The sequence below is a fragment of the Octodon degus genome, unplaced genomic scaffold (assembly GCF_000260255.1).
Source record: "Octodon degus isolate 3935 unplaced genomic scaffold, OctDeg1.0 scaffold00091, whole genome shotgun sequence".
Classification (NCBI taxonomy): Eukaryota; Metazoa; Chordata; class Mammalia; order Rodentia; family Octodontidae; genus Octodon; species Octodon degus.
The window spans coordinates 2,513,203-2,522,251 of record NW_004524667.1 but is presented as its reverse complement, the minus strand read 5'-3'; the positions used below and the strand labels follow the sequence as shown (position 1 = coordinate 2,522,251).

The 9,049-nt window shown below is 37.2% G+C and overlaps 1 protein-coding gene across 1 annotated transcript in view; it reads right to left on the bottom strand.

Annotated features, from left to right (window-relative positions):
• Positions 1–9,049, bottom strand: part of Sgk3 (serum/glucocorticoid regulated kinase family member 3) — a 72,511-nt gene that overhangs the window by 47,229 nt on the left and 16,233 nt on the right. Inside the window, exons 3-4 of the mRNA XM_023722386.1 lie at positions 5,031–5,114; positions 735–807 (exon numbers count right to left, since the gene is read on the bottom strand). Of these exons, the coding sequence (XP_023578154.1) occupies positions 735–807; positions 5,031–5,114 (157 nt within the window). The remainder of the gene's footprint in view (positions 1–734; positions 808–5,030; positions 5,115–9,049) is intronic.

Below are 9,049 nucleotides of genomic sequence, written 5' to 3'. Positions count from 1 at the left end.
CTTTAATTCTCTCAAGAGAAAAACCTTGTATCTACAGCAGGGAAAATAAGAATATTGTGTAATCCTAAGATTCATAAAGTATAAAGAATCTCTAGCTGAGAAGATGATCAACAGCAGTAGGTGGGTACGTGGGTGGAGTTAGGCTTTAATTAAAGCAAGAACATGAAAAAAATATTAAAGAAATAGAGGATAAAGAGATATTTGTTAATCATGGAGAAAGTGGAAAAAGTATGGGATGGAAAAGAACGACACAAGTTCAGAGGAAGCACAAAGTTAAGTGACGCAGAATGCTTCGCTGACCAAGAAAGCAAGAATGTAAGGGAGCACCTGGATTCTGGGGAAAGTTTCAAACGGAAGCTTCCATGCACACAGAGTTCTAGATTCCTGAGACTTTCTGTTCCTAGGTTCCTCCAGAGTGAACAACAGGAAAACTTTTGGGAATCCCAAGCAGAGACCTGCAGGTTGCTATGTATGGAGCATATATTTAGTAACAGTTACTGAATTAAAGAATGAATACCCTTCATGGTACCAATGTAATATTAGGAAATGATCTCAAATAATCTATAATTAATATTAGATTTATCTGAAGATGATCCCTTGAATTTAACTTCCCAAAGTGTCATTTACTACCTGACTTTGTCCCTAGGCAAATTAATGCGCTGTGCAGTGAGTGTGCTAATTACCTTCAAACTTCAACTATCACTTAACAGCGGGTCTAGGTAAATAGTGCTTACCTGGGTCAAAATTATCACCAAATATTCTCTTGGCAGGAATCTTCAGAGCCATAGCAGGAAACTGTTTCTTTAACTAGAGTTTTTAAAAATAGTATTACATGAACTAAGTTTATAATTCTTATGCAGGCATTAAATCAAATATAATCTGCTACTAAGAAAATTCATAAGACATGCTTTCACACACAATGTACAATCTTTAACTATACCAATAAAATACCAGAGACTGACTAATCATTCCCATGTGGACCCAATAAAATGCTTGGTATCTGTCTGACCTTAGATAAGTTACTTAATATTGCTCTTTAAAACAAGGATAATTTGAGCAAGAATTTTACTTGTGTGGCCTAAAGGAAACTGCCTACATAAACTGCTTAAATTGGAACTAAGCATTTAGGTTCTGAATGTATTACCCACCATTTTTTTTTTTGGGGGGGGGGATAGGGATTGAACTCAGACCCCTGAGCTTGCCAGGGAAGCGCTTATTCCACTGGGCCATCTTCCCGGCCCCATTACCCACCATTTATTAACTCAAGAACAGATATGCTATTTGTGTTTCTTGACTAGATAGACTTGACTTTTTGTCACCAGTTGTTTTGTTTTAAATATCCTCTTTTAGCTTTCTCTTTATTAGTATCTAAAAAACTTACAGATTTTGTTTTCAGAGACGTAAACCTGGCTCTGGATAAATATGGGGCAATAAAATCATAAAAATGGGATGTACTTTTATTATCAACATAATCCATGCTTATAATCCATATACACTACATATCTATAGTTTTTAAATATATACTATAGTTTTATATATCCACATATTAAAAACTGATCTAACTGGCAACTGTCAGGACATTTAAAGAAATAAGAGTGTATTAATCATTGTACAATATGGAAATGGTATTAGCAAAACCAAGACTAAAAAGATCCTTTTTAAAAACACACACACACACACACACACACACACGCATGCATGCACACCCTACACTGTAAAGGGAAGGGAAGGGAGAGACTGGGTGATTAAAAGATGCTTAAAACACTTATCAACCAGTCACTTAAATAGTAACCAGATATCTGGTATTAAAGGCATTTCTGTTAATTTACTTTGAGATGTATTCATGATATTGTGTGAATATTTTATTTTTAAGAATCTTTGGGCTGGTGAGATGGCTCAGTGGTCTAAAGCACCTACTTAGAACAAACTCAGCCCACCCTGGTGGGCTGAGCTGGCCACACATACACACACACATACACACACACACACACACACACAAATAAAAAATAAAGTTAAGAATCTTTATCTTTTAGAGATATACACTGAAATATTTACAGATGAAATGACATGATATACAAGATCTGGACAAAATTATAATAGGCTAAGAACAGAGATGAAACAAATGGTCTTATATTAGTACTTAAGCTGGCTGGTAGCTTTACATTATTTTCTGTATTTATACTAGTCTGTCTACTTCTATATGCATTTGAAAATTTCTATTAATGAAAAGTTAAAAATATAAACTATGGCCATAAAACACACATATAAGACAGTAATTAAAATACATACATACTAGAAATTGTTTTGTCTTGTCTTTTATTTTTAAAAAACTACACAGAGAAAGATTTCATCTCTCAAACTTAGAAAAATCCAGTGCAGGCTTAACCTATATTCTAGTTTTAAAGACCACACATATTATTCTTTTTCTCTTTGTTCTTCACCATGAAGCAGAATTTGTATTACACATATTATATATAATTTGAAAATTGCAATATTATTTTTTAAAGTTATACATACATGAGATACAGATACAGAAAATTAAAATGGAATAAATGAAAATCCAGAGAAATGAAGAAAACATGATAAAAATTAAGCTACATGTTAAGGAAATTTTCTGCAAAAAGCTTAAAATAGGAATTATCTCATGTAAGAGAGATGAAAGTGTTCATGGGGAGAGATGGGCCTGAACAAGTTTTCCTATTTTAGGTTTATGTTTAAAGATACTCAATCCACCTAATTAATCACTAGCTATCTAAGTCACGAAGCCATTATGATAATCCACCACTAAAATGGTTCTCCACTCTGCTGACTGAGATGATATTCCCCATGTCCTTTCCCCACATTTCCTACAAAGGGTGTGTTGAAGGTAAATGTAGCCTAGAAAGTCTTCTAAGCAAAAGGGAGAAGTCTTTAAATTTAAGTTATGAGGGTCTGGGAGATGGCTCAGTTGAATAAGCGCTTCCCTGGCAAGCGCAAGGGCCTGAGTTCAATCCTGGTTCCGCATAAATAAATAAATAAATAAATAAATTTCAGTTATGAGGGCTTCGCTGAACAAAATTTTGGTCATATGAACTGTGTGTATGTATGTAATTTAATTGTCATGTTATTTTTACCTAAGCGCAACCTAGGTATATGAAGCAAAGAAAAAAGAAAAGGTCAACATGTAGATAATGGGTATTCAATTGCTTTATAGAGAGCTGTTAACACCACCCAGACTCTTAATAAAAAAAATTTACATTCTGCAAATGTAACTTCAGTTATAGTCAAAAAGGACTATCTCAATAGCATCTGATTAAGCAATATTTAAAACTACAGTACATTTGATTTTATAGACATTAAAAAGAAACAGAAGAAAACAGTAAAATGCTAACCGTTACCTGCATATAACATTCTGGATACTTTTTACATTTAATCTACTTTTATATTCTTCAGTTATTCAGATTTTCTACAATATGTACTGGTTTTACATGGGAACAAATAAACATCATTTTAGAAGTATGTAAGCCAAGCGTGGTGGCACATGCCTGTAAGACCAGCACTCAGGAGACTGAGGCTCAAGGATCATCCGTGAGTTGAAGGCCCCATAAACAAGTTCAAGGCCAGCCTGTACTGCATAATGGAACCCTGCCTTAAAAAATGACATGAAATGAAACACTGTTCAAGTGAAGTGAAGTGAAATTGAAATATTTTTTACAGTTTAATTTCCATGGAGCAAGTGATTTAAATTTCACTTGGAAAAAATACAGTGAAATTTTAAACAAGATAAATCAGAGATTTAATATAAAACATAAAACCTGTAATCCCAGCATTTAGGAGCCTAAAGCAGGAGAATCATCAGGAGTTCAAGGCTAGCTTGGCTACACAGTGAGTTCAACGTTATCTTCCCCCCTAAAAAAACACAACAAAATCCCACAGAAGTAATGCTGTAGCCAGACGATATTTAAGTACCTTCATTTCCTTCATATGCACAAAGTTAACAAATGATCAGGTACAGATGTATATACCTGTGTACCCTTATTTTTAAAATTAGGATACAGTGTTAAAAAATGAAAAACAAACATAAACCTAAAATACAACAGAATTTATCCAAAAGATTCCTAATCATCTACCATTCACTGAGCAATGACACTGGCATATCTCTATTTATTATGAGAACATAAGGTACTTAATAGAATTTAAGGCACAATTTCTTTTCTTTTTGTTTGTTTGAAAGAAGGTCTCACTATACAGTTCAGCCTGGTCTTGAACTTACTATGTAGGTCAGGCTAACCTTGAATCTGAGGCAGTCTTCAATCAATACCTCACACTTTTAAAAAATTTAACTGAGGTGAAGCTTGGAAACCAGAGCTGTCCTAACCTGGGGTTCTATAAAAGTCAACACAGGAGTCATTCTTTGGCCTCGTTCACCTGGTGAGATCGGGCCTGATGAGTTAGAATGGGCCTGGGGGTCTCTCTGCCTACTTTAGAAAGTACTGTACATACAACTACAGATACTAAATTATGAAATGTCTTTAATATCTGAATATTATCTTTATGTCTCTATGTGTGTATAAGTACTGTCTTTAGTTACGTAGTCATCTGATGATCTCTTTCTTCACACTCAACCCCCACCACAGGCCGCTGTTGAAAGTCAATAATCATTTCAGTTAATACGGACTCTAAGACCTAGCTCCAAGAATGAAATGCGGAAGAGAGTCTGGCTCCTGATAGACTTTCAGATCTAAATTTTATAGTTGGGCAGTTCAGCCACAAATATAATGAACAGATTTATTTGTCATACTTAATAACATTAAAATATACTTTGAGCTGTTCATACAGTTCTCTTTACTCAGGGCTTATCTGGACTGCTTAACAGTACTTTCTCCATCCTTTTATGTAAGAATTCCAAAGGCAGGAAGGATGCTTCTGAAGAATCCCTTTTCTGTTTCTTTCTATATGTGACTACTGATTTAATCATTCAAACAAATAGATTTTTGAGGATTTTCCCAAGTGTTTTGTTTTCAATAGAAATGCTTCAGACTATTACTTACAGTGTTGTACAGTTTGTCAAACTCTGCATATCTCCTGAAGACAAACCACTCGCTCCTGCCCACAGAGACTAGAACTTTATAAACCTATGGAAATAAAAATTACCATAATTTAATAAATTGACTGCAAAAACCCTTATTAAAATATGTATAAACTCTGATGTCATTTGCTCTTTTTCTCTAGCAGTATTACCTTGAAATTATAAAGTATTTTCAAAAGTGATACTGGGCACAGCAAAAACAGTCAACTATAAGTTGTCTTCCTTCTAGGTCAGTGATAGCAAACCTTTTAGAGACAAGTGCCCAAACTGCAACCCAAAATCCACTTATCTATCACAAAGTACTGCAATTAAACCTATTATAGTAAGGCTTTAGTTTAGGGGAAAAAACCCTCATACATTAACATCTTTTGTCTGAAAAGAAAAACAACACACATGCCATAGATTTGCCATCACTGTGCTAGGTTATCTTTTACATAGTAATTTTCTTTCTTTTTTTTTGTATTTTAGGGAAGAGTCTACAGGGTGTTCAGGGTCTCACTACTAGATAGGACTCGCAGTTATCTGCCTGTTTACAGCCTCCCAAGAGCTGGGCTTACAGGCGTGAGCCACCACGCCCAGTCTCAATGGCCCTCTCAGTGTGCCCGGGGGCAGGGCTGGCACAGCAGGCCCAGGGATGGAACCCCCGGCCCCTGTACCTGCTTGCCATAGTAATTTTCAAACAAAGAATTCACCCACAGATTTTCTAACTCCATCTCAATGTGTTTCATATTTTCATATATCCAAGTTGAATACTTATTATTTTTGAGTGCTTCTTTAGTGTCTGTCTTGCCCTACAAGAATGTTGGCACAACTATGGTTGTATCACCCTGGCTTCCTACTGAAACTCCAGTGCCTGTAATAGTACATATGGCATAATATAGAAATCCACTGAAAAAATATAATGTACAATTGGTACAAGTCAAGACATCTTAGATTAGAAGGCTGACATAGGAAGATCAAAAGTTCAGAGCCAGTCTGAGCAACTCAGCAAGATATTGTCTAAAAATAAAAAGGACTGGAGATGTATCCCAGCAGTCTCTGGGTTCAATCACCAGTACCCCTCATCACCAGTACCCCCCACCAAACGTGTGTGTGTGTACCTGTTAGAAGCCCACTAGAGAATATATAAAAGATGCATGAAAACAAGCCTATAAAATATTAATGACTACTTAGTTATACAATGTCTATTTTTTGCTAAGTATAATTCAATGCTGCTCTGATTTACATCTGGGTACCCACCCCCAAAGCCTTATGAACTCAAAACGTGGGCTTTTAAAAGATGAATGGTGTGGGCCTGCCAGATAGTTCAGTGGACTTAAGTGCCTGCTTAGGCAGATGCAGGAACCAGGGTTTGATCCCCGGCATGCTGAGCCAGCCCCGCCCCCGGGGTACAATGAAACAGCGATTGAGACTGGGTATGGTGGCATGTGCCTATAATCCCAGTGCTTGGGAGGCTGAAAACAGGAGAATCACTATGAGTCTGATCTGTGTAGTGAGATCCTGTACTAAAAATACCAACCAAATAAATAAAGATGAATGGATTATGGGTGTGATACAGCTGACCTGCTGTTAAAAGGGGTTCTGGTTGGACAAGGTGGGTCACTGTGGGCATGACCTGGCAGGGTATGTCTCCCTTCCTGGTTCCATCTTTCTCTCTCTACTTCCTGTCCAACATGAGGTAAACAGCTTTTCTCCACTCAGGCCATTTCTTCATGCCAGTTGTCTGGAACTGGCTGACCATGCAAGGACTGAAACTTCTAAAATGTAAGCCCAAATGCATCTCTCCACCTTTAAGTTGCAGGTGTTGGGTATTTTTTTCCCCAGTGACAAAGAAAATGACAGAACCAAGGTTCTTGAGAACTGAAGACCGCACCATAGTGACCTAAAAACTAGGACATGAACTTCGTATTCCTTTCATTCAGTAGCAATTCAACAAATGCTTAGGGAACATCTACTATCTCTATCCTAGGAACTGGGGAAACAGTAAAGTCCTTGCTTCAAAGAATCTTGCATTCCAGCAGGCAAGGCATATTAAAAAATAAAACACAAACACAAAATATGTCAGGCGGTGATAACAGCTATTAATTTTAGTATAGTAAGTAGGACAGAGTAAAAGGGGTAGGATGCAGTGTGAAGGTGCTATTTTATATTTGAAGTAGCCAAGAGAAGCCTCTTTAATGAGGCACAATTTGAAATTTAAATAAAGTAAATGAACAAGGTGGCATGGACAGGGCCTCTGAGAACTCAGGGTACCAGGAACAGTAAAAGTGCTTTGAAAGGCCTTCCAGACCCTTTCCCAGGAGATACGGAAATGCCTCTATCCCCAAAAGCCACATCCCTAAGGTAACCAAATGCCCATATGTGCAATATAAGTCCCAAAGGGGAAGATGACCTAAAGGCAGTGAAAAAAAGAAAAGGAATCTGGGCACAAGTTTGAGGCTGGCCTTGGCTACTCTCACAAAAAAACAAAAAACAACAAATACAAAGAGGGAAAAAGGAAATATCTGCATACACAACTGTTTTATTATGTTTATCTTCAATGTGATATTACTAAAAAATATGCTTATGTTAAAGCGTAGCAAATGCGTATGTTTAAAGATAGCCCTGTACAAAAAAAAAAAAAGTTAACAATTTTAGGGGCTGTGGAGATGGCTCAGTGGAATAAGTGCTTCCCTGGCAAGCGCGAGGGCCTGAGTTCAATCCCCAGTTCCTAAAAAAATAAATAAATAAATAAATAAATAAATAAGATAAAATAAAGATAGCCCTCCAGTACAGAGCCGAGGGCAGACAGACAGCCAGACATTCATACTCCAATCTCTCTGGTCTTGCTTCAGGGCAGGACATAGGAGATGTGTTTGTTCAGGAAGGGGGAGTACAGGAATGATAGAATGTTTCCCTGTACCCTAAGACCTTGGGAGAAAACCACCACTTGGGGATACTCAGGCTCCACTAGTTAAAGTAGGGTACAATGCCCAGAGAGTTAAATTTTACTCTCTAGCTTTCCTCAACTCCCATGTGCCATGGACCAGAGTTAAAAGTCATTTGTCATGAGGCCCAACAAGTGAATCCCTCAACAGAGTATAGATGTGGGCCACTGAGCCAAGAACAAAAAAAGATGTATCAGAGCCTCTTTAGCTCTAAGAGCCAAGGCACTGAAGGGGCACAGAGCACCTCTAAAACCAATGAAGAGATCCCATGTTAGTCTAGCAACTGCAGATGCCCATGGGTGAACCATGTCCCACAGCTGGATATTGTCCAGACCAGCCACTCTACAACCAGAACAGCAAAGATCTAGAACAGTGATGGTGTGTAAACCTTTTAGAGTTTCTAATGATAAAAAATAGCTGGCTGTGGCACAGATGCCATACGTTTGTCACCACTGAACTGGAACAATGATAAAAAATACAACATCTTCAGTAAGTTATGAAGTCAGTCTTCTCAGCAGACACTGTAAAAGGGAACATTCCATCTCCCACAAATCAAGATACCAATTTGGGGAAGTAAAGTGGGGAAAAAGAATTGTAACAGCCTGGACATTTTTATCATGATCAAACTACGTGTTTCATGCATTAGGTTATAGTCTGGGGATATAGCTCAGTAGCACAAGGGCCTCCCTAGCAAGTGCAAGGTCCTGAATTCAATTCCCAATTTTTTTAAAAAAAAGCACTAGGTTAAAATTAGTGGGAGCAGAAAGGCACTTACAGGGAAGACCAGGTCAACTACAGATAACATAATGACACTTTTTTCTCTGTATATAGCAACTGGACTACTAGCATTAAGATATTTTTATTTCATTATAGTCAGCAAAGTGACTACTCATCAATAATACTCACTGATAACACTGATTCAACATACATGTTTTCTATAGTCCTACAGTAGATACTAGTGTTAAAAAATCAAAATCGATGGAGACTCCTTAGAAAAGTTGGACTGGAAATCCCCTTTAAACCAGCTATTCCTCTACTGAGAATTTTCCCAGAG